Source organism: Sinohyriopsis cumingii, chromosome 11 (assembly GCF_028554795.1).
Source record: "Sinohyriopsis cumingii isolate HCF-2022 chromosome 11, ASM2855479v2, whole genome shotgun sequence".
Lineage (NCBI taxonomy): Eukaryota > Metazoa > Mollusca > Bivalvia > Unionida > Unionidae > Sinohyriopsis > Sinohyriopsis cumingii.
This window is the reverse complement of record NC_142971.1, coordinates 103,732,302-103,757,826: the sequence shown is the minus strand read 5'-3', so window position 1 is coordinate 103,757,826 and position 25,525 is coordinate 103,732,302. Positions and strand designations below refer to the sequence as shown.

General features: G+C 35.1%; 1 protein-coding gene across 4 annotated transcripts in view; it reads left to right on the top strand.

Moving 5' to 3' along the window:
• Positions 1 to 25,525, top strand: part of LOC149789194 (ubiquitin carboxyl-terminal hydrolase 15-like) — an 83,597-nt gene that overhangs the window by 39,332 nt on the left and 18,740 nt on the right. For 3 of the 4 annotated variants that reach the window (XM_089975345.1, XM_089975348.1, XM_089975344.1), the window contains 13 exons: positions 2,237 to 2,410; positions 3,356 to 3,514; positions 6,357 to 6,581; positions 7,355 to 7,438; positions 9,794 to 9,888; positions 14,216 to 14,287; positions 15,724 to 15,846; positions 17,161 to 17,351; positions 18,086 to 18,343; positions 20,044 to 20,114; positions 21,490 to 21,605; positions 23,341 to 23,490; positions 24,568 to 24,671. In XM_089975345.1, coding sequence (XP_089831471.1) covers positions 2,237 to 2,410; positions 3,356 to 3,514; positions 6,357 to 6,581; positions 7,355 to 7,438; positions 9,794 to 9,888; positions 14,216 to 14,287; positions 15,724 to 15,846; positions 17,161 to 17,351; positions 18,086 to 18,343; positions 20,044 to 20,114; positions 21,490 to 21,605; positions 23,341 to 23,490; positions 24,568 to 24,671 — 1,822 coding nt within the window. The remainder of the gene's footprint in view (positions 1 to 2,236; positions 2,411 to 3,355; positions 3,515 to 6,356; positions 6,582 to 7,354; positions 7,439 to 9,793; positions 9,889 to 14,215; positions 14,288 to 15,723; positions 15,847 to 17,160; positions 17,352 to 18,085; positions 18,344 to 20,043; positions 20,115 to 21,489; positions 21,606 to 23,340; positions 23,491 to 24,567; positions 24,672 to 25,525) is intronic. The other variant, XM_089975347.1, reaches the window with a different exon arrangement.

The window sequence follows — 25,525 nt, the reverse complement described above, 5'->3', positions numbered from 1 at the left end:
TAGCCAAATTTTACAACTAAACATAATCTCCTGTTTCTGCTGGCAGATAATTTTTTGGATCCATTTAAATTAAAGTTTAATAATAACAATATTATATAAACTCACTGTCATGAGTGGTCACCAGCAGAACTTGATGAATTATTTTACAACTTATGTGTTTGACACTTCTATGAATACTGCAAACTGATATAAAAACACTACTGACCTTGATTTAATGCTTGCAAGCATGAATGCAAACCAAAGTACATATCACTAACTACCATTGTAATCTATAGTGCATGAGGTAAATGACATCTTTGTATTTATTTATATTACTAGCAAAGTAATCTTTTTGTGAATTCTGGACAGTACCAGTCTTGAGCAGTCAGCAATCTGAATCAAACCAAAGGCAGGAAACAGTTCAAACTTCTTGATGGGTTCAAAATAGATAGAGTTGTCCTAACACTGCCACATTACAGTGCATACATACACTGAATGAACATTTTCCATTCTGAGGAAAATTCAGGCTGACTCCTGAGGAAGCCAGGATCTAGTAACTGTATGTCATTTTTAAGTGTTGAGATCAACAGTGATGAGGACTGCCACCAATATAATCCAGGCAGTGATCTCCTATGAAATGCTAAAAAATAATTGTTGTACATATATACCTGAGATGTACATATATACCTGAGATGAATGGAAACAAGTTGCTGTGAAAAGGCTGATTTGATACGATGGTCTACATATCTTGGTATTAGAAAATGTAAATTTACTCAATGTTGTAATATTTATATATTTGCATGCTAAAAATCTGGTCGATAAAAATCGTCTGTCATTTGAGGTCAAAACTCTCTTGTAAATCTCCTGGTATGTCCTGATCTGACCTGTCAAGTGTATGGATCACTGTGACTGAAATAAGAAAAGTGGTTTCTGCAAAAGAAAAGAATAAAGACTGATCTAAAAGTCAGAGCTAATTAAAATAATTCCAGTATTGGGGGTAAATGCACTTCTGAACAGTATATGAAATTCTTGATTGTAATATTGTGGCTGATTATAAAGTAAGATGTGACTCTCTCCGAATGGTTAATGATATATCAGTATATTGGTAATATATTGTAATTCAAATCAGTACAAATTCTTCACTATCATTATTTTTGATTTTCACCCTTAACTGCCTGTTTGACTGGTAGTCAGATCAGCTTTGTTTACGCAAAATAATACTTAACATGGTAAGCCGTCAGAAGCATGATTTAGATATGGCTGACAGCCAATCACTGTCAAATGAACACAAACCAGCGCTTATACTCAATAAACAGGCAAAGAGAATTGCTTGGATTCATTTTGGCTTTAAACACAAGGAAGTTGATGAAAATGACAGGTCGTTTGTAGTATGCCATAGATACTTTAATTGCTGGAGATATTCTGAAGTGTGGTATTAATCTCACTGCACACATACATTCACATTGTTCGTCTGTGAAAGTTGGTCATTACTTATATTTTAGCTGCCAAACCATTGTTTTATCTGGATATGCAATCCTTTTTGATTTCCCAAAAGAAATTGAGAAACACGGTAGAAATTTGCTTTTTATAATTGCTGGCTCATTTAGTCATGCGGACACTTTGTATCACATGGGTTTCCAGAATGATCCATTTGGTAGCAATATGTATTTATACATACTGTGATGCATTCATTTATATTGTAATACAACTTAGCTGGCAATACTTAGCTACTTAGCCCTACTTCCTCCTTGAGTTGTTGCTTTTTATGGGCTTAATGCCCTTTTCAGCACATGATAAACTATACATGGCAGCCAGTATATTTGGTGGATGGAGATCCCAGGAATTTAGATTATACATGATAGCGAGTATATTTGGTGGATGAAGAACCCAGGAAAAACCACCATCCCATGGGAAGGTTCTGGCACTCTTTCTCACTTATACAAGCTTGAAATTAGAACCCACAAGGACTGAGACAAGATATCAGTGATCTTTCAAGGTGAGTGTCTTAGACCACTTGGCCACATGGGGCCCCACATTCTTCTTGAGAAAAATCACAGGTAAATTGAAAAATTTGGTTGACAAAGGGAACAATGTGTATATTTATTTGAAATCTTAGTTCTTTTCTAGGTGCGTTATTATGTCCTGTGAGCTACTGAAGACAAGCGAAATCTCAAGTTTAATCTTGAATCTCTCTCATTCTCAGTGTATTTAGAAATTTATAAAATGGAAATTTTTGCAGTGTACCTTTTTTTCTCAGTGCATGAGTAATGTCCCCCTGCTGACTCAATACTTCCTTAACAAGAATTGGATGGAGGAGATTAATGAGAAGAACCCTCTTGGAATGCATGGAGAAATAGCAAGATCATATGCAGAACTCATCCAGACGATGTGGTCAGGCAAAAATAGCTATACAGCACCCAGAAACTTTAAGGTGAGTATGGCTGTATTAAGTATGTTGATGTATTGGATGAGCAGTATTCCCTCATTAAATGCTGTCCCTTGGAGACACTGTTGGTTTGAGAATGTAGAATAGGTCAGCTGTACTCTGCTGCTTGTCCTCAGAGGTGACCAATAGAGGCAAGGGCCTTAGTTGTTAATGAGCTGAACTTGTGATTGAAAAGATCTGGATTTGAATCCTACCATTTGATTAGCCAGGCTCAGTTTCTTTGTTGGGTCCTTAGGCAAGTCACTTTACTCTAATTGCATTTTCAGTATAACCTACTTTTTGCTGCACAATAAAATACCAAATCAGAAGCATAAAGGAGCTGTATAGTGTACCACCTTATTTTGAACTTGCTTATAATGAAGTATATGATAGATATAACCTTACTACCACTTAATGATATTTAGTTTGTCCAAAATGAAAACTGGTGATGTTACATCTGATACTGCAGCCACACCAGCTGATTTGAATATCGTATTGCTCAAGAATATCAGCAATAATTTCAACATCTAGTTGTAAAAATGAGAAATGTCTTATCTTGTGTATCTGGAAATTCTTTACAGACAGTAGAGTTCTGTCCCAATATTTAACAGCAAACTGCATGAGACTTGTTCTGCAGATTACTTGAGACTTGCTTTGCAGATTACTTGAGACTTATTCTGCAGATTTCTTGAGACTTGTTCTGCAGATTACTTGAGACTTGTTTTGCAGATTACTTGAGACTTGTTCTGCAGATTACTTGAGACTTGTTTTGCAGATTACTTGAGAATTGTTCTGCAGATTACTTGAGACTTGTTTTACAGATTACTCACGACTTTCTTTCAGGTTGCTTGAGACTTATTCTGCAGTCTGCTTGAGAGAGGTTGCACTGCAGATCATTTGGAAAAATATGTACATGTTTCACCTTATTGAAAGGTTATCTTTGTTTTGTAGTATGCGGTAGGCCGTTTTGCACCACAGTTCTCTGGCTATCAGCAACATGACTGTCAGGAATTGATGGCTTTCCTTTTAGACGGTCTCCATGAAGACCTAAACCGGATTCGACAGAAGCCCTATGTAGAGATGAAAGATGCAGATGGAAGACCTGATCAGGTATTTTCAGATAGTTTTCATGTCTGTAAACATGCATAAATACCTTCCTTTCATTTACTGATGGTTATTTGATTAATTATTGTATTCATTTCAGATGCAAACGATTTGCGGAAGCTTGTATCTTGAAAACATAATGTATTGACTAAAAGTTTATGAAATATAATACTTATGTGGTCAATGATTTTATTAGTAATAATTGACTATTTTCATCAGTACTATAGATTGTGGATTGCCAATAGTTTTGTCAGGGGAGATAAGTGCAGCTAGGACATGAAATTACTCATAGTTAAAAAGACATTTTGTCATTGTGAAGTTACATAAAGTGCTGATTTTATGGTTTTTCATTTGAATATAATCACATTTTATGGATTTTCATTAGATTATTATAACAAATAGTTAAATTTATTTATATTAAAATCATTCTAACTTTTTTAGTATTGAAATTTGTTGTTTATAGATGCATTTTTTTACAAATGTTTACTGATATGGCATGAACTTAATAATATGAACTGCACAATGCCAAAAACATCAATAATGGAAAAGGCTATGAAATTTAATAAGACTATTCCTTGATGTATTTTATCCAAGTATAATGAAGGACATGTTGGTATATATGGCATTCACATTTACACATTCTAGTGGTTGTTAGAATTGTGAATGCAGTGTTGCATCTTCAATGTGAGATTTTCAGTTTCTCAGAATTTTATGCCCTGTAAACAGAAAATCAACCTTTTTTTCTTAAGTGTACATCTGTCCATATACATACATGTCAACCATTATGCTTTAGGAATAATCATTAAGCTTTTTTACACCAATTTACGTTTTATTCTCTTTTTAAAAAGATAACTGCTTTGTAAGAATAGCATAAGAGTACTTTCCTTATTTGCTATTATAGCAACTGTATGTGACCCATTTTAAAAAAAAACAGATGGGTTTCTTCACATTTGAACTTTGCTCACAACTTCATTTTATTGATAAACTAGTTAGTGAACCAGTCTACATTTTTAAAGAAAATGGTGCCAAATGTTAAGCGAAATGCTAAATATAGTGCAAGTTGTGGATGTTATATGATGGAAACTGTTAGAGAAGATAGATATTTTCAAACTTCAAAACATGTCAGATCAGAAAAAAGGACAAATCAACACTGTTTTATAAACTCTAGAAGAGTATGAGAGTAATGTAATACATTATGCTGAGCATATGATCATAGTCATTGTAGAATTATGTTTTGTAATTCCGGCATGTAATATATTGATTACATTTTTGTATGCCCACTTACAGTAGCACTAATTACACTTATACCTCTTAGGTGGTTGGCATGTATGCACATACATGTTAGTTTTTGCAATGGCCACAGACACTTGAGGCAAATAAATATAGTATATGGTAGTTAAATTTCCATTTTAAAACAACATTTTTGGCAATAAGAACATCAAAGGTTTGTATTAGCCTGCTGAGTTGCAGTGTAGAATCACTAGGTGATGCTAGTGTAATTTGTGTGTGTGTGTGATTTAGATTTTTAGCGTAGCTTTAACAATTTTTCAGTCACATCGCTTTGGTATGACTGGGCCGGGTTGTAACCCATGACCTCCCACATCGAAGGTGGACGCTCTAACCACTAGGCCACCGGAGTGGTCAGTGTAATTTATTATCGAGGTTGAATTAATGACACAAAGAAATTAGGTGAGGGAGAGGGCTTGCAGAAATAAACTATAGGGCATTTAATTGATGTGTTGTTGGTTTGAAAAGAAAAGTAATGCAGAAAAAGTGTAAATTGTTACAATAAATGTTGGTAGATGATTAATGGAAAATTAAAGTTAACTAAGAGCAAGATTTGGAATGGAAAATTCCACTTTGGGGCTTTTTTCATGCAAACCCGATCCTGAAAGAGGTAAATGTTTGTGTTTGTTTCATGAGTGCTTGATCAACATTATTAACAATAATATAAGTGTAGAAGATAAAGATGATAGTGCAGTAAAGATAGCAACATTCAGATGGCAACACTAAGACTAAGAGAGCAAGTAAGATTGTGTCTGGGTATGTTTTTAAGTACAACTAATGCGTTAAGCAGTGTCTAGTATATTTCATTATCCTTTTGAAGTTGTGTGTTGGAGGAAAGGATGACATGGTATCCATTGCCGTTAGGATTCTTGGTGCAACATTGTATTATTCTAGAGCCAAACTGTTGGTGTTATCACTGTAAGACTCATCAAGAGATTGAGTTCCTGAATTTATTTGATTTCCTGTTATTTTCCTGTGGATGGTCTATTCACTGAAATGAGTACATTTGGACATGTCTATATAGGCCATTCATGGAAACACATAAAGTTTGTTTTTTGTGGACAGGTGTCCTTTTTATTGAGGTGAAATATAGAGTTTTAGTAAAGAAGGGGTTTATAAATATTGTCTTGTTTAAGCAGGTATTCTTTATATTGAAGTGTCTGCTTAAGTAGGCAATTCAACTTGTATTTCAGGACTTAAAACTAGCAGGTATTCATATGAATTAGATAACATCATCTGTATTTATATAGTTTTGAATAAGTGGATGACACATTATTTAAAGTATAGAACATTTTACTGCCAACAAATCCATGTTTCTGAACTTGACACATTTTTTCCACAAATACTAAAAAGTCACACTCCCTGTGGATTAGCTGTCTTGGGGTGTTCTTGTATAAGAAACCAGAGAACCTGGAGGAAACCTCATACCTTGGATAAGTATTCACATATACTCTAACCAAGAATTGAACTCGGAAACTCAGAGATGAAAAGTATGTACATTTACCAGTGTACTATCCTTCATATTTCTATTTAATTTGTACATTTTTAATTAAATTTTTAGGTGGTGGCAGATGAGGCATGGAGCAATTACAAACAGAGAAATGATTCTATCATAGTGGATATTTTCCATGGATTGTACAAGTCCACAGTGCACTGTCCAGAGTGTTCAAAAATCTCAGTAACTTTTGATCCATTCTGTTACCTATCTTTACCTTTGCCAGTGAAAAAGGAGAGACAGATAGATGTATTTTGGGTCCCCTTGAATCCTTTAGAAAAGCCAGTCCAGGTATGGTGATGGTCTCTTTTTGTCTATTGATAGTTGCAAGATTCACAAGATTTCTTATTGTTTCCAACATATCTTGGAAAATGTGTCTCCTTATCTAAAATACAAGGTACCATTTTTAACTTCTCATTGTACTGTATACCTAATTATATATCTATGATGTTTTAAGATTGAATGTGTTGCTTTTATTTATTGATTTTGTATTGTTTATTCATGACTAATATAATCCTTTGCCTAAGGTAGATTCATTTGCAACTTATCTGATTTTAAATTAAGATTAGTGTCTTGATATGCAGACATTTTCTTTCTTTGGTAATTTTCTATTATTGTTAAATGACGATGCAAGAAGTTTTGTACAGATAATGGTATTATATATAATGGTTACATTTCAAACCAAATTTAACTTTAAATTGGCACACTCTTTTGCCTTTTTTCCCCGTTCAATGAGCATCACAAAACAGTTGGAACATGACATTTTGTGCTTAGATTAACTGTTATGTCAACTGAAAATTATTGTTTTCAGCAAGAAAATTTCAATTTGCGAGTTTCCTCCTTAAATTTATACATGAAACTTGAAGAATAGGGTGAACTTCCATTCATTTTTAATCCAATTACGCAAAATTAGATTTTCAGGAAGGTTTATATTCTAGTCTGAGTTGTAATAAAATTCATGGACCCTAATACATATAAACAAGCATGTGCTTGAGTGTGTGTGCATGCACACACACACAAACACATACACACTTATGCATAATGGAAATAATTTTCTTCTCCAGTTCAAATTAACAGTGCCAAAGATGGGATGTATTGCAGATATGTGCATTGTACTTGCAGAATATGTTAACATCAAACCAGAATATGTACGTATGATCATAAGTAAAATCAGTTTCCATATTTCAGGTTAATTATGTGTACATAGAAAGTGTTTAAATAAAATGGTATCAGCTTAAAATGATTCCACCTTGCTTAAGTCAAATAACATGGTATTAACTTAAAATGATTCCAGCTTACTGAAGAATGGGAATAGGGTGCTATATACTGTAGGTTCCCATACTTTCAAATTTATTAATATTACTGCTAAAACAGGATGCTGAGGTCAGTTATTTAAAGCTTCTGACCAACAGCTTCTTAACACAACGGTATTTGTGTTCCATGTTTTTTTAACTATGGGTTACTAAAGTGGTGTCATCTTTAAGCCTTTCTTGAATTATAAGACTTTATTTGGAGTGATAACTCTTTTTGTTTGTCTGTATCTCTTGGATAGCTTTTGCATTCTGGTTGGTTTCTGTTAAACTGCTTAGATGACATAAAGTTAGGGTCTAGTACATTACTTATATGTAGGGTTTATTTCGTTGCTTACACATGGGATCTAATACATATGCTTGGATGTAGGGTCTAGTACACTTCTCAGATGGTCAGCTTATTACACTGCCTAGATGTTGGGTCTATTAAATGACTTAGATGTAGGGTCTAGTGCTCAGCTTAGTTGTAGTCTAGTCCATGGCTAGATGTAGGGTCAAGCAGAATCTTGGTAATGAGAACACCCTGTTGTAAACGAAAGAAGTAAGTTGTAAAGTTATAACTTGCACTACATGGACATAGTTAAGTCATTGAGTATGCAGTAGGTATCATCTTCACTGAGTATTCAATAGGTATCATCTTCACCAAGTATTCAATAGGTATCATCTTCACAGAGTATTCAGTAGGTATCATCTTCAATGAGTATTCAATAGGTATCATCTTTACTGAGAATTGAGTAGTTATCATCTTTACTGAGTATTCAATAGGTATCATCTCCACCGAGTATTCAATAGGTATCATCGTCACTCAGTATTCAGTAGGTATCATCTTCACTGAGTATTCAATAGGTATCATCTTCACCGAGTATTCAGTAGGTATCCTCTTTACTGAGTATTCAATAGGTATCATCTTCACTGAGTATTCAATAGGTATCATCTGCACTGAGTATTCAGTGGGTATCAGCTGCACTGAGTATTGAGTAGATACCATCTTCATGATTAAGTATTCAGTAGGTAAGGTATCTTCACAGAGTATTCAACAGGTATATTAAGTAGGTATCTTTACAGAGTATTTGATAGGTGTATCATCACTGAGTATTCAGAACCGCTCCGGTGGCCTTGAGGTTAGAACGTCTGCCTTGGATGCAGGAGGTCATGGGTTTGAGCCCCAGACGAGTCATACCAAAGACTTACAAAAATGGTACTTGCAGTAGCCTCGCTTGGCGCTCAGCATTAAGAGGTTAGTTTTAGGACTGGTTGACCTGGTGTCAGGATAATGTGACTGGTTGGGACATCATGCTACATGTCTGCGGCATGATGCCCCGGTGCTAGACATCACGGTAAACTGCCACACTGCAGATGACATAGCAATATGACTGAAAAATTCTTAAAGCTACATTAAAAAATAGGCAGACAAATGCAGCATTAAGAGCTTGAAGGATAATGGAATTTATAAAACTGAATACTCAGTCAGTGAAGATGGTACTCAGTCATTGAAGATGATAATTAATGAATACTGGGTGAAGATGATACCTACTGAATACTCAATGTGTGTGTGTGTGTGATTTGGATTTTTATCAGCTTCGAGATGTTCCCTTATCTGCCTGTATGTTTTTCTATCCATCATTCCATTTCATGCTTTGTGGTGGGACTTCCATGTTCCATGAACACACGTCTAGTCTAAATAATGGAACAATCCATTTAGTATTTGCAGCATCGCATAACTGGAACATTGTATTATCCAGAAGGACAGTGTGAGAACAGTAATCGTACTTTCGGCTAATTTTCCTGTCTGTAAGAAAAGTTTTAGAGTGCTTTGGGTACAACAGCAGTGAGAGAAAGGCGTATGTCCCTGGACTTTTTGTAAATGTAGCCCCTTTAAATGATAATATTGAGATCTACCTTATAATTGTGTGAATCCAATTGATATCTATTCATGTTTATAAATTTAGTAATATTAAAGTATATCTTCTTGGAGGTAGTGATCTTTACTTCTGCAAGTATTTAAGTTCTATACTTATGTTAAGGACATTACTACAAAACAATGGAACATGATAAATCAAGTAGTAACTGGAATCAGTTTTAATTCTGTTTGGTTTTAGTCTTGAATTCCTAAATGGAACATTTATTCTGACATGTTGGCATCTGTTTATGATTCAAGATTTAATGTCGGGCTTGAATGGTGTGTTTTTCCAGATGGTGGTCACAGATGTTTACAGCTTCAGATTTCACAAGTTTTTTGCAAGGGATGAATCCTTGAGCCACATCATGGACAGAGATGATATATTTATGTGAGTGTAATTTAAAATCATTTGCCATTTTTTAGTGTTACACCTTCAGTTTGGGAATGTAGGTTTCCCCACAAGTTTGTGTGATCTGTCCCACACATCTTGACATGCATGCCCCACTGAGCAGATTTTTCATTGGGAAAAAAAATTGAATTAATGTCCATCCATGTCTGTTTGACAATAGCAATATCTAAAGTCAATAACAGTGATTAAAACTGTAAGATTACAGTTGATGTCCATTTTAAACAATATATCTGGCAATGAAAACATATAAGGTTTGTGCTAGTTGTCAGAGATGTAATGTAAAGTCTCTGATGATCGCCAATGTAATATATTTTTGAAATTAAAGTCACACCTACAGCAACAAAAATTTGTTTTATTTTGAGGTTGAAATTATGACAGGAGAGACAAAATTTATGCAAATACGCAATTTGTAATTGATGCTTTTTTATTTTGAAAAAAAAACGCAATCCAGAAAAATTGGGTATCTATAATACTGATAGAAAATGTTGCACCACTAAAGTTTGGAACAAAAAACACCAAGGTGCAGTCTATTTGAGGTTAACCAGATACTACACTCCTCAATAACCCGTGCAATGATAACTCGTGAACCCGCCTGTAGCGTGCGTGGAACCCCATTTCTTTTACTAGAAAGTACAAGAAATTTGAATATGAAGATAACACGATCAAAATGGGTACTTCGGACACAGATGCATTTTTATTAATGAACAGTTAGTTTCAAAATTTGTAGTTAATTTGTAATTCCTGAATTGTATCTTGGAGATTTCCTCATGGATGAGAAGTTTCACTATTACTTGCAATGAAATCACGGCATCAGTATTTTACTACAGAACATTTTTATTTAAAAATTGACTTTCGATGATGCTGGCTGTTTCATAAACTGCTCTGTTTTTTAAAATAAAATAAATCTTGTTTTGATTGAGATTTTCACTGGTTCCCTGATTAGTATGCTCCTTGCATTGCATTCCACAAGAATAGAGAGTAAGAGCAGGGAGCAGACTGGTTAGGGAACCAGACTGTTCAAGAACAACATAGAACAGTGATGTAATACACAGGTTTTTCACATACATACGATGGTTGTTGAAACCAGCTGGAATAATGTTAACGATATCTCAGTGGTTGGATATATTGACCCCTCCCCCACCACCATGCGGTTTTCTTAATGTAGAGCAAGAATGGTATCATTTCATATTGTTATGGGGGTCCCTCGCTTATAGTGTGGTCTATATTTTTTGAATCCCATTGTGAACAAGTTGTTGATGAAGAGGTGTATTCAAATGTAATGTAAGTTTCATTTTTGAACACATGATAAAATGTTTATTACAATAATGTAAGTGTCCATAATCAGATTTCTAGTTATTTCAGCACAGGTAAGCATGTATTGTTAACTTTGATTAGTCATGAACTAGTTGACAGCCTGCCTCTCCCCTGTTTTACATATATATATATATATATATATATATATATATATATATATATATATATATATATATATATATATATATATATATGCTTCAGCTATTTCTTTATAAGCAATACTGTGCTAGGACTATAGATGGTTCACTTGTCTTATTATTGTATTAGTCAGAATGGACTTTTTGTATGGTTATTCATCACTCTTGGCAAGTTTCACTTACACTATCCGAAGTTTTTTAAATACATTACCCAATCATAATACCATAGGAGAACTACTACTAAATTGCAAATCCAGCCCTCCCATATACTACTTTTAGTTAAAGGAAGCTAAAAGTTGTCTGCCAACTGGCAGTTGGGAAGAGTGATCTCCCCTTAGGATAAGAATTGGCAGCATGCTGAGAACCTTTCAGTTACTTCTTCCACTTGTTCCAAGAAACATGGTCTTGTCATGAAAGTTAGAATATTCAGAAGAGAGACCATTACAAATTGAAGGTGTTTTTTTTTTTTCACTACTAAGAAAAGTCTACTCCATCTGTATTTCAGACTTTTCCTTTGCTGACAAAGTTCTGCCTTTACGATTTGCTTACTTTTGTTGTCATTCACATTAGGTACTTGCATTGGGAACCTAAGCAACTTCACATTCAGTTTGGGCTATAATTATTTTGTGCTTATAAAAACTCCTAATATATGTGTTATTCGATATCGAATGTGTACATATTGGTGAGTTTCTATTCCAAGGCAATTGCAGTCCGGGTGCTCACTTCATTGATTTTACTTGTACATTCAGTATGTGGGCCTTGTTCCCTACAATTAATTGCCTAATACGTACTTTGTAAGTATCTATAATGGTGCCTCAATTCCCTTTTGATGTGATGGTTTTTGTGTGTAATGTAGACACGTGTACATTTCTGTATTGCTTCTGCTCTGGTCAGACAGACAGGTTGGCCTTGTATACACAGTTTACTCTGTTGCATCTTGCTCATGCATGTTTCTATATAAACACTTGAATGATGCTTTTCTGCACAAGCATTCCATTATATTTAAAAAGCATTGAGTCACTTGCATGAGTCACCTATTTGACATCACAAGATAGGTTTGGGCTACAATATTTATATCCGTGCATGTCTTTATGTCCTTAAGAAACTCTTTATGTAGGTCTTATTCCGTCATTTTTCGTACATACAGATGAGTTTTGTTTACCATGGCATCCTTTGCCTTGGAATGCCATGCATCAATGATTCTACCTGTACATGCCATCCTTGACCTTCCTTACAGGTAGTATTGTAATTGAGATGGTCTATCACTTTTTTCCAGGTAACCATCATTTGGTATAGCTCTGCATCCATGCCATATTTAAACATCAAATGTGCAGGCACACAGGTTTATACTTTTCTTACAGTGAGAATTTCTGGTGGACAAGGGAGATAAATCAACTTTTACCCTTGGGCCCTGAAACACCAGACATTGACACAATCTAAAACAGATCCATCACCCAAGTCACCATCACAGGACTCAGCATTATTTGCAATTCCCTCTAACTTTTCTCCTTGGGGTTTGATTCAATTCCTGTTGCAGAACAGTGAGGGAAAGAGCTAAACAAAAAGCTAACTTCTCTTTCACTCACCAGACATATTCACAGGTCACATGGCTCAAACATCCCATAACCCATCCCAAACTGATGATCTTAATAATATCTTCCCCACATGGATGGTTATTTCCATTGCAAACAGCCAAGGCCATATACCAGAGATCACAAAGGGCCAAAACATGAATGTTGTGTCATTTCATGAGAAATGTCTGCTAAATGCATGAAATGCAAAGTTCAGGGAAGGAGAGATGGAATAAGACAAGGAAGACAACCTAAAATTTGTTGTTGGCAATTCTGATTCATTGAGAGAGTGTTCCCCAATTTTAGACAGCCCAGTGGGTGTAAATCCTCCTGTGTGTCCACACATGGCCATTGGGCCTGTAGGTCAGGATGCATGGGATTTGCACTTTATCCATTGGATCCAACTCATTATACCACCACACTATTACTGGCCATCCAACCATCATGGGAGTAGGCATAAGTCCCATACACACACACACACACACACACACACACATCCAAGGATGGTATTAGGGCATTTAAGTCAGGATGCATGGGGTTTGTACTGGATATAAAAAAAAACTGCACAGTTGACAGCTGTCACTGGCCTTCGAAGCCATCTCAGCATGGGAACCTGTTCATTCAAACGGTCTAGCCATGTATGATTTATGGATATTTTAGTGACAGCTCAATACATTTAACCATACCTTTGGCAACATACCCTTACTATGACAGAGATTTCAGTGAAAAATCTGTCCAGCCAGCCAGGCCCATGGAGCAGCCGGTACTGGTTATAGCTGGAGCATCTTCTATGTTGAATTTTCATTTTAAAGCCACCATCAAGGACTTTTATAGATTGTTGGCTACTTTGAATGCTCTCCACCCCTTATTGCTACTAAAGACAATATAGCTAAAGAATTGGTAGGTCTCTACAAGGAGGAAGAGACACTGTCCTTCTGGCTCTTTCCCCAGTTGGCTAGAATTAGGCAATCAGTGATGAGCTTTTGTGTGGTATTGGTGATCAATTAAACTCTAAGGCTTTCAACCTTTAGCATTTTTTATTGCTGGAATTGTAAGGTACCATTCAAACTCCTAAGGTAATTCTTATGGAAGAAACATCTTTTACTCCAACAACTATCGTCTCTGGGCAAGGTATATTGCTTTTTGCATGGTTTAACTTTTCATGTGTTTTTGCATTATTCAAAACCTGTTAGTCATAATTAATTATAATAGACTTAAAGCAAAATCAGAACAGTGATACAAGGAAAGAATATTTGTCATTTCATAATTTTCATCATTTTGCAGTTATCAAGTACCTGTTACCAGTGCTGATGATTCAGACCACTTGATCCTTCCAATCTACCTACGAGAACAGAGGTGAGGACTTAGGCTAGGCCTTTTACCATCCTCTTACTTTACTGCTATCTAAACATACACTTCCAAAATTTTCTAAACAAGACACTTTTGGTAAAAAGTTTTGTTTTATAAATGTGATAGGTATAAAGAGGTAAATTGTTAATTCAGTATTAGAACAGCATTATTTGAACCAAAATATGTCAGGTCCCTGATATTTGGATTTGTAATGAATTGCTGTCATGTACTATCAATAAAATGAGATATGTGATCATGGATTAATATGGTCTAATTAGAAGTGAACATAACCAATGATTTGTTTTAGGAGTTCACAGTTCCAACAGGTGGCTAAAATTACAGATGGGACTCAGATAAACAAATGATAAACCCTTCTTTGGAAGTGGGATTTTGTAATTATAATTACAAAGGCATCGCTTATATATGTGACTACAGTTGTTTATGACGCTGTATTTTCTGTATGACTTCTGAAACCGTTTATTTAAGGTCACAATATTTTTTGGCCACAATATTATTTTCTTGCATTGTAATGTTTGGGTATCATTTAAAGAGTTAATTCAATTGCTTAAGTTTTCAGACAACAGTGCAGATTAGATACCCAAAAACCACTTTCAGAAAGTTTGGGAATTTCTTGCTTGTCATCAGAAAGAGCCTTGACAAGTTATATGTATGATCCAGATTGTCAAAAAAGTTTAGAAGCACATTTCAGTATTATTATCCTGCCAACTTTGATATAACAGATGATGTGTTTAGAACTAAATCATTCACCTGTTGATAAAACAGATCTATCATAAGAAGACTCACTTTTTTGTGAAAAGAAATAAGCATTAAAATGAAATCCTTTATACTGAGGAGTTTCTTTAATATCTCCATTGTGGATAATACCATAACCTACACCCAGTTATGTACTGGTCGCATATAGAGGAATTTGATTTCAGTAGATATTTTTTAAATTAGTGGTTAAAAAAAAACCCATCCTTTTCTTGTTTCTTATATTATTATTTTTTTATATTTTATTGTATTTTGGTTTCCTATTAGTCTTATGAAAGTTTTGCAGCCGGGGTGCATTGGCCTGAACGTGACCGAGCACAGGTTCTAGTCTTATCCACAGTGTAGGTGTTAAATTTATCTAGATGACAATTTTCACTTTGTTTCCATCTTTAGTGAAGTGTGCCATATTTTTCTTGTTTTACCAGAGATTTTGTATGTATTGTTAAGTAATATAGTTGTGAACAAATTTTGTTCATTCATTTTATCAGTTTCAGTGAGTCAGATGTGGTTATTCCAACATTTTGACAACTTAAATCATGCATATAACTCGTTCATTTGGTTTTGGTCACTGTCAGTAATATTTTAAGATGTTTTTTGGTAGAGAAAAAGTAATTATTTTTTGCCATCCAAAGACATGCAGGAAAACTGTGATGTGTGTTAAATATTGACAGGAGTAAGAGCAACTACCAGCAGTACCAATCATACCAGCTGTTTGGACAACCTTTGCTGTTGACTGTGCCAAAAAAGAACTGTTCCTATAATCAGCTGTACAACCTAGTACTCCAGAGATTGCAGTAAGTGTAGTGTTTGTTGACAGTTGTAGCTTTCAAATAAAAATCAGTTGTCAATCATACAGTAACTTTTATCATCAGATACCTGGCCTGCTGCATGTTGTTCATTACACTGTGTAATATAAATCCCACTAAGCTTGGGGTAAAAAATGAAGTTAAATAAATAAAAGGACTAAAATCCTAAGGTGCTTGAAAAGACTTGAGAAAGATTCATTAAAATATGAATATGATGACTCAGATGACAATGCATAATTTATTGTAAACAGAATACCCCCCCCCCTTCCATTTCAGGAATGAAATTTCAGTTTAGAATTGATCATAATGTTCTTGATGATATCACAGACACCATTTTGTCTTAAGTTTAATGATGTATTGACTTTTCTGTAGATAAAATATACTTGTAACTATTTAATGGAAAAAGTTCCTTAATGTGTAACTGAATCATTTTATTTCCATCCTAACAAGTGCCAGTTTGTCTTTGTATCTACAGTTTAGGCAGGGATAGACAAGGGACTTAATTTACTTGTGTGGGCAGGTATAGTCCAGATGACTAGATTTACTTGTGTGGGTAGGGACAGTCTAGAGACAAGATTTACTTGTGTGAGCAGGGATATACTAGGGACTAGATTACTTGTGTGGACTTGCATAGACTAGGGACTAGATTTACTGGTAAAGGCATGGATAGACTATGGACTAAGTTTACATGTCTGGGCAAGCATAGACTAGGGACTAGATTTACTGGTAAAGGCATGGATAGATTATGGACTAAATTTACATGTCTGGGCAAGCATAGACTAGGGACTAGATTTACTGGTAAAGGCATGGATAGATTATGGACTAAATTTACATGTCTTGGCAAGCATTGACTAGGGACTAGATTTACTGGTCAGGGCAGGGATTGACTTCGGACTAAATTTACATGTCTGGGCAAGCATTGACTAAGGACTAGATTTACTTGACTAGGCAAGCGTAAACTAGGGACTAGATTTTCTTGTTTATTATGCATGCTTAGTTGTGAACAAGGATACACACTAGTCTGCAGGTGCATCATAGGCCAACTACTATTCTATAGTCCTATACTATTGTTGTTGGCCACGGTGTTTGCACAAGAATTTATGTTACATGCATGGCAGCAGCATTTATCAGAAGTGAAATCAGAATGGGTTAGTTCTTTGTGCTCTGTTTAATCATATGGCTTGAGACAACATTTTGTGAGGCTTTTGTTCTATGTTATTGTGATCATTTTTGGACAAGTTGGGTTCTTGCTTTTGTACCATCTTTTCGCAAGAGGAGTATATGTACCACATACATCTACAGGAGATTTGTGCACGTGCCTCCAGAGACAGACAAATGGTGGATAGATGAGAAGATTCCTACCACTAGTAAAAACCGTGTTGAAGAGGAAGGCACTCAGGCCACAATTGCTAATGGGAGTGGGAGTGAGGACAGCGAGGGTAACAACTCAAATTCTGCAGAGACAAAGATAGAAGAGGAAACAAGCAACCAAGGTAATATATATGCTGCATAACTTTACCAAGGTTTGTTGGATTTCATCCATTTATATGATTAAACTTTGAATGAATTTAATTTCCAGTGCTCCACAACATCATTTACAGGAGTTATGACCCCATTATTGCCAGTCCTTTAAAATTTGATTGCAACACTAAATCAAGGATTTCAGCCAAATCTGACATTCAACTTTGTATTCATAAGACATTAAATTGATTTATTTTTTAACATTCATTCACATTGTTAACAACAGTTTTAGCTTCCTATGATCCATTCCTTTGACTTTAGTTCTGCTCCATAACTCTACCAAAGCTTGTTGGATTTCAGCAAAATTTATTACAAGGCTTTGTATTGATGATATCTTAAACAAGTTTTGATTTCCAGTATCATATTCAGGAGTTAATGTTCCCCGATCATCTTTGTTTAATTTGTATCTGATTAATTTAGGTGTGCTGGATTTCATTCAGATCTGGCATGCGGCTTTATATTGATCAGATCTTGAATAAAGTTGATTTTCAATGTTCTGCAACATCATTTAGTGAAAATTTTAAAAAATGTTCATTTTCTTCAATCATTGAATTGCTGCCTGTGTTAACATCATCACTGACAGAAGATGGCTAAATGTTATTGCTTCTTCCATTTAAAAATTGTGTTTTTCTTTATTTCTTTTACTATTAGCTATGCACAGGGATATAAAATTAGTTTTCAGTTGATGTGGATATGCATGTTCTAGTTTCAGATGAACCCAGTACATCTGACACTGGTATGGAAGTAAGTAATGGTGAAGACTCTAGTAACAATGTCACCGACGAAGAGAAAGGCTCTGATTCCATCAATGGATCTGATCAAACTTCAGAGAATTCAGAGGACTGTGTTAGGACAGACAATTCCAAACCGCTACGGTTATTCAAATTTACTCTCGTTAATTCCTATGGAAATGCAGATATGGATTACAAATTGAATGATGACGGAAAGCCATTGAAATTAAACAGTAAGAATTGCGCTTGTTCTGACTTTTCTTATGTTGTTGGATATAAATTAAAGTTTTGCAATAATAGAAATTACAGTATCTTTCAGCTGGTCAGGCATGCCAGGGCTGATGCAAAGATGAAGTTGAAGTGAGATTTTTGTCTTCAGTTCTGAATTCACCTGTGCATGGTATACAACCTTTTATTCCAATATTAAAGCAGTTTTTGCATTATAAATCTTCAGAGGGGGGTCCCATGTGGCCGATTGGTCTAAAGCGCTCTCCATTATGGATCACTGCCATCTCACCTCTCTCTCTATGGCAGTTCGAGTCTCGGATTCAGCCATTGTGGGTATGTGAGAAAGCTTGCCTGTAGCTTCTCATGGTTTGGTGGTCCTTTCTGGGGTTTTCCCAGGTTCTTCCTCCACCATTAATACTGGCTGCCATGTATAGCCTATCGTGTGCTGAAAAATGGCGTTAAACCCAACAACAACAACAACAAGTAAATCTTCAGAGCCTGTTTTCATGCTGCCACTCCATCCAACATAAACTGCCCAAACACATTGCAGCAATACTAAATGTTTTCAGTCGCTAACAAATTAACATACAAATTGTAAACTTGGATGTTTTGAATTATATTGGGAAGGATATTTTTTGAAGAATATTGGGTTAAACTAGCTTTCTTGTGTTTAAAAATCAAGGGTATATTTGGAGCACCATTGTTCTTTCATCTGCAAGAATCGTGAGACCCTGTCTGGTTTTTGCCTCACTTGTGTTAACATTGTGACACGTATCACTTACCACTTGGCATTGGCATAAGTGTTAGCAGTAGTGTTAAATTTGTGCATTAAAGTTTGATTAAAGTTTTTACAAGTGAGATACGATGATTGGGACACATCAGCACATGGGTGCAGGTGAGACACTAAGTCCATTGAAAACTTGTTTCGTTAATACATTAACATTGAACCATATTTATAGTAACTGGAGAACTGATATCCTTGACTCAGAAATATTAGGTTCTTTCTAAAGTTAGCATCAAATTATGGAACCTCTTGTCTTTTTGTGTTAATTTTATATGTAATGGATGCAACTCAGATTTAGGTAAATAATTATACTTGTAAGTAGTTATCTCCCTTGGCTATTGTTCTGATGGTATTATACAAAAAATATAATAAAAAGTGCTTTTAACAGGATATTACAAATATTTTCAAATAAGGTTTCAAAAGTTGACGTTTTTTGTGACATGTAAAGAAAAGACAATTTAGGAAGTATTATAATTTTTATATAGAGCAGAACCATGAATAGCAGTATTCTCAGTACTTTGATGACATGAAACATGACCTTTTAACCACGTTTTTTTCCATTAAACAAAACATAATGGTTGTTAGCTTGTTTGTTTGTTATATTTATAAAATCTTTTGATTTATGCACGAATGTATATGAAAATACTAATCAGTACACCTTACTGTTATCAAATATGCATAATTTTCAAAAAGTAAAATGGAGATACAGAACTGTCGGATACTGTATATCATGCTGGATAATCTCGAGATGATACATCATCAAACTCTGATTTGTTTCTCTCGTTATTGTGGTAGACACACGTACACACCACAAACACATGCGCGCGCACACACACACACACACACACAAACAGATGAAACGTATCTTATAGATATTTTTAATATTATGTTATATGTGAGACCTGCATCAATTATTTTCAGGTCGATCCTATGTTGCAGTGGACTGGCACCCAGTAGCTCGAAAAAGATTTTACAATGAAGGTGCAGCAGAGGTAATTTAAGAGTAATTTCAGCTTTGATCAGATTAGAAATGCTCTTTGCATCCCACATTTGAGATGTTAAAGATGAAATTCAAGTAATGTTGAATTGCCAGTTTTCACATAGGATGACTGCATTATGTTAAAACATCTGTAAAATCATCCCCATGTATTTGGGGTGGATAGGGAAAGCTAATCTGAGGGAATAAGATATGTTCTTGTGTGCCTGTGTATGTGCGACTAATATGTACCTTTGACACCATGAGATATTTAGTGTGATATAGGACTATTAATGATGTAATAATTTTAATTAGTGCATCTGATTTAATCTTGGGTCAGGTTTGTAGCCCAGAGTAAATTTGTGGGATGTTTCTCTCAAGTGAGGATACAACCCTAACCAAACACGGAAAGAGAAAAATAGATTATAATTTTACAGTAGGTAGAGAGGTAAAATGTTGTTTCAATTCTTGCAGTTGTGTGAAAATGTAGAATAAATATCTCCCTTTGTGTATGTCCTAGTTCTGATTCTCACCCCAGCTGGATATTATTTTACTGAAATTCACTAATTCCAGTCATTCACTTAAATCTACATGCAATACATTGTGCTGCTAGGCATAGCACTAATATGAGTAGTTCAGGATTGTTTTATATATTGTTGTGAGAGTCCTTTGATTGTCTTCATTGGAATGAGTAAGTTTATACTAGATAGAAAACTTACTGATTCCATTAAAATATATCAACGTTCATGCTAGAATCATCAAACTAGATGCTTACTAATGCCACCTTTACAGAAAAAAGGTCACTGGGACCTACATTTGATATATTACTAGTTCGTGACAAAATAGGTTTTCTTGACACAGTATATGTACTGTTGTGCCTGGAACCATGAAACATTGTGAAGGGATGTAGCCCAAGTTTGAAGACATTGCATGAAACCCTCTGTTTTATAACCTAGAATAGAACCAGAGGGACAAACCTTTCTCATATTAATAATTTTATTATAAGTGGAATCCAACTGCAACATATACCATGATCTGCTGTTGCATGATGCACTGGAAGACCAGAGTCGAAAGTGTTTGTTTTACTAATTATTCCTAACAAATTGCATATGAATGGATCTGCCACTGTATTATACAGTGGTCTGCATTATGGGTCTGTGCATTTTGAATTTGAACTTGATTAGATGAGAGAGTATATATTGTAGATGAAGTTATTCTTGCATTGTTTGTTTCACTATGCCAGGATTAAATGTGTTATTTATCAGTCATATTGTTCAGAAATTACCAATCAAAAGTCAGTATTGCTATCAAATAATCATTAGTTATAGAAAAGATATCCATTCATCGTTAAATGCTTTCAAAGCTTCAGTGCCTACTTCGTTATTTTTAAGGGATTCATACAACATGAGACGATGAAAATGAAACCCCAGAAGAAACAGGTGATACAAATAAATGACTGCCTTGAACTCTTCACAACAACTGAGAAACTAGGGGAGAAGGATCCTTGGTAAGTTGTACATAGTTTGCTGTTGCACAGTAGAAGAATGTTGTTGATTGGTTTCCATATGCAGCAGATGCTAGGATAGGGTGTTGATTTTTAGGGTAGTGTTTTTAAAAATATTTTTAGTGTACTTTATTCCTACACAGCACTCTGTATTATGTGGAGTCCTGTTTGTAAAACACCTTCCTGAATCTAAACCAAATTTGATATAGCATTAATATCAAGATGACCTTTGTAAAATTCAGTTTTCACCTTGTTTACCTCACCTGTACAAAGTATACATGGAGAGCTTATGCCATATACCTTTGTTGCCAGTGGTTTCAGCATCATAGGCATTTTTGGCATCATTCACAGTCTGGTTAATTGTGTACAAGTTTTCATATACTGCCACTACTGCTGCCTTTCTTAGTGGAACCTGATTAATGTTTTTCTCACATCTTTATGACACGTCTTAAGAAAAGTAGAACAGAGAGATATTTTTTGTCAATTTCATCTTGGCAGAGGCTTGATATAGTGATGACTTTGGCATCCCTATGCATGTCTGTTTTACGATATATCCATTTGTCCCTAGATTAAGGTCATGTTAAAGTTTTTAGATTCTCCATGTTAATGCTGTTTTACCTTCACACTAATTACAAGGTGGGCTTGACAAAAAGGTCTCATGTTTTTTATGCAAATGATTTTTGGTTTTTGTTTGAAAGGAACTCCAGTACATGAAAGGTCACAGTCTTTGTTATTCATGGGTTACCCCAATTATTAAAGTTTTGTGTTCCAGACATATCTCCAGCTGTAGGTATGTTCATGAAACTGTGTCAAGGCATTTCTTGCATCTATCTGAACCACCAAAGGGAAGGGGCATATTGTGTTATTTTGTTTGTTTGTTTGTTTTTGTGGGGTTTAACGCCATTTTTCAGCACACGATTGGCTATACATGGCGGCCAGTATTAATGGTGGAGGAAGAACCCGGGAAAACCCCGGAAAGAACCACTGACCCTTGAGAAGCTACTGGCAAGCTTTCTCACATACCCACATTGGCTGAATCCTAGACTCGAACCGCCGCAGACAGAGGTGAGATGGCAGTGATCCGTAACGAAGAGCGCTTTAGACCACTCGGCCACTCGGGGCCCCCCCATATTGTGTTATACTTGTCCAACTATACATGGAATGGGCATATGGCGTTACACTTGTCCAGGTTAAGCTTTACATTTAGGACATTGTCGAGGGACAATCATTCCTTGCATGCATTAATTTACATTTGATTGGGCTATGACTCCTGATTTGTTTACTTTGCTGTGGCATCTTGATTCAGGGTTTTATCAATCATGCCATAATATAGAGAGCCAGCCTTGACCTCCTAATGCATCTTTCTTCTTCAGATACATTACCCAGTCATAGTACCTTAGGAGAACTACTATTAAAGTATTCTTGAAGAAACACATCTTACTAGGAAAAATTGGTTTCTTCTTCAAATACATTACCCTATCATAATAACTTAGTAGTAGTTTTCTGAAGGTATTATGATTGGGTAAGTATTCTTGAAAAAACATTTTCCTAGGAATAATTTATTTCTTTAAATTTTGTCCTGCTTTTATAGCACAAGCATTGTAAGTGTTGCCAGAGCACTGAGAATAAGGTAGATATTGATCCTTATATGACTGCTACATGGAGTTAAATTCTCTTTCAAAGTAGATATGTACAATATTCTATATTTAGAATCATTAAGTCTGATCTTTCTTAAAAGGTACTGCCCTAAATGTGAAAAACATCAGCAGGCCACAAAGAAGTTTGACATCTGGTCACTTCCTAATATTCTTATTATCCATCTGAAGAGGTTCTCCTATGACAGATACTGGCGGGACAAAATAGACACCCTTGTGGAATTCCCCACCAGGTAAGAAGGGTGTTATAAAGGAATCATATGTAGTTTGCTGTATGCAAACATTTGCCACAAAGAATCATACATAGTTTGCTGAACACATACATTTGTCATAAAGGAATCAGACAATTTTCTGTATACAGTTATTTACCTTAAAGGAATTGTACACAGTTTACTATATACAAACATTTGACGTAAAGGATTCATACATAGTTTGCTATATATGAATCATACAGTTTGTTGTATACATTTGCCATAAAGTAATCATACATGGTTTGCTGTAAAGGAATCATACAGTTTTATACAGATATTGACCATAAATGAATCGTAGTTTGCCATAGACAAACATTTACCATAAAGGATTCATATCTAGTTTGCTGTGTTTAAACATGTATCATAAAGGAATCATACATAATTTACTGTACATTAACATATACCATAAAGGAATCATACATAATTTGCTGTACACTAACATGTATCATAAAGGAATCATACATAATTTGCTGCAAAGATATCATATATTGTCTGTTGTATATAAATATTTGCCATTTACCATGAAGGAATCATACATAGTTTGCTGTACACTAACATTTGCCATAAAGGAATCGTACATAATTTGCTGTACACTGACATATACCATAAAGGAATCACACATAATTTGCTGTACACTAACATTTACCATAAAGGAATCATACATAATTTGCTGCAAAGATATCATATATTGTCTGTTGTATATAAATATTTGCCATTTACCATGAAGGAATCATACATAGTTTGCTGTACACTAACATTTGCCATAAAGGAATCGTACATAATTTGCTGTACACTGACATATACCATAAAGGAATCACACATAATTTGCTGTACACTAACATTTACCATAAAGGAATCATACATAATTTGCAGCAAAGATATCATATATTGTCTGTTGTATATAAATATTTGCCATTTACCATGAAGGAATCATACATAGTTTGCTGTATATTAACATTTGCCATAAAGGAATCGTACATAATTTGCTGCATACAAACATTTACCATTTACAGTAAAGGAAGCATACACAGTTTGTTAATTATTGGCATTCTTTTACAGAGGCCTGGACATGAGGAAATATGTGATAGGTGACAACAGTGGTCCACTATTGTATGACCTGATAGCTGTAGCCAACCATTTTGGTGGACTTGGTGGGGGACATTGTAAGTACAGTGCTGTTTTGCATTATTCATTGGCATTTAATCCAAGAAATCATCCCCAAAACGTCCATTGGTATGTTGGCGGTTTGTGAAACTTGCATGCACATATAGATAGGTGTTTGGCACTTGAAGTTATTTCTTATGGCTTTTACGTTATGGTCACTAAGAGGGGTCTTGCATCAGTCTGTACTACATATTTCCCAATCAGATATGTTGTTTGACATCTTATAAATCCACAAGGAATAACACAACTCTACCTTCTGGTACCATTTTGAATTATGGGGTTCCATCAAGGAATAAGTTGGATGTGACTGCTCATTCAGAATGGTTGATTTGGTCATGATGAATATCTAGTCATGTGACTTTTGTCACAGTTCAACAACACATAAATTATAAGTGGAAATACATACTTGCCACAAATGGCATCATTAATAGGATGTTGTTCTTGTGGTTGTCTGATAAGATTCTTATGTATGAGGTATCTTTTGTGTTTTAAGTGAGGTAGGTGCTACTCAGACATCTAATATGGCCACCACAGGTGTCATCTTGAAAACCTTATGGTACTGCTCATGAATGGATGGTCATGTCACCATGGGGGTATAATTGTTATGTAGTTGGATGGTCATGTCAGCATGGAGGTAGAATTGTTATGATGTGTAGTTGGATGGTCATGTCAGCATGGAGGTAGAATTGTTATATGTAGTTGGATGGTCTTGTCAGCTTGGAGGTAGATTTGTTATATGTAGTTTGATGGTCATGTCACCATGGAAGTAGATTTGTTATGATATGTAGTTAGATGGTCATGTCAGCATGGAGGTAGATTTGTTATGATATGTAGTTGGATGGTCATGTCAGCA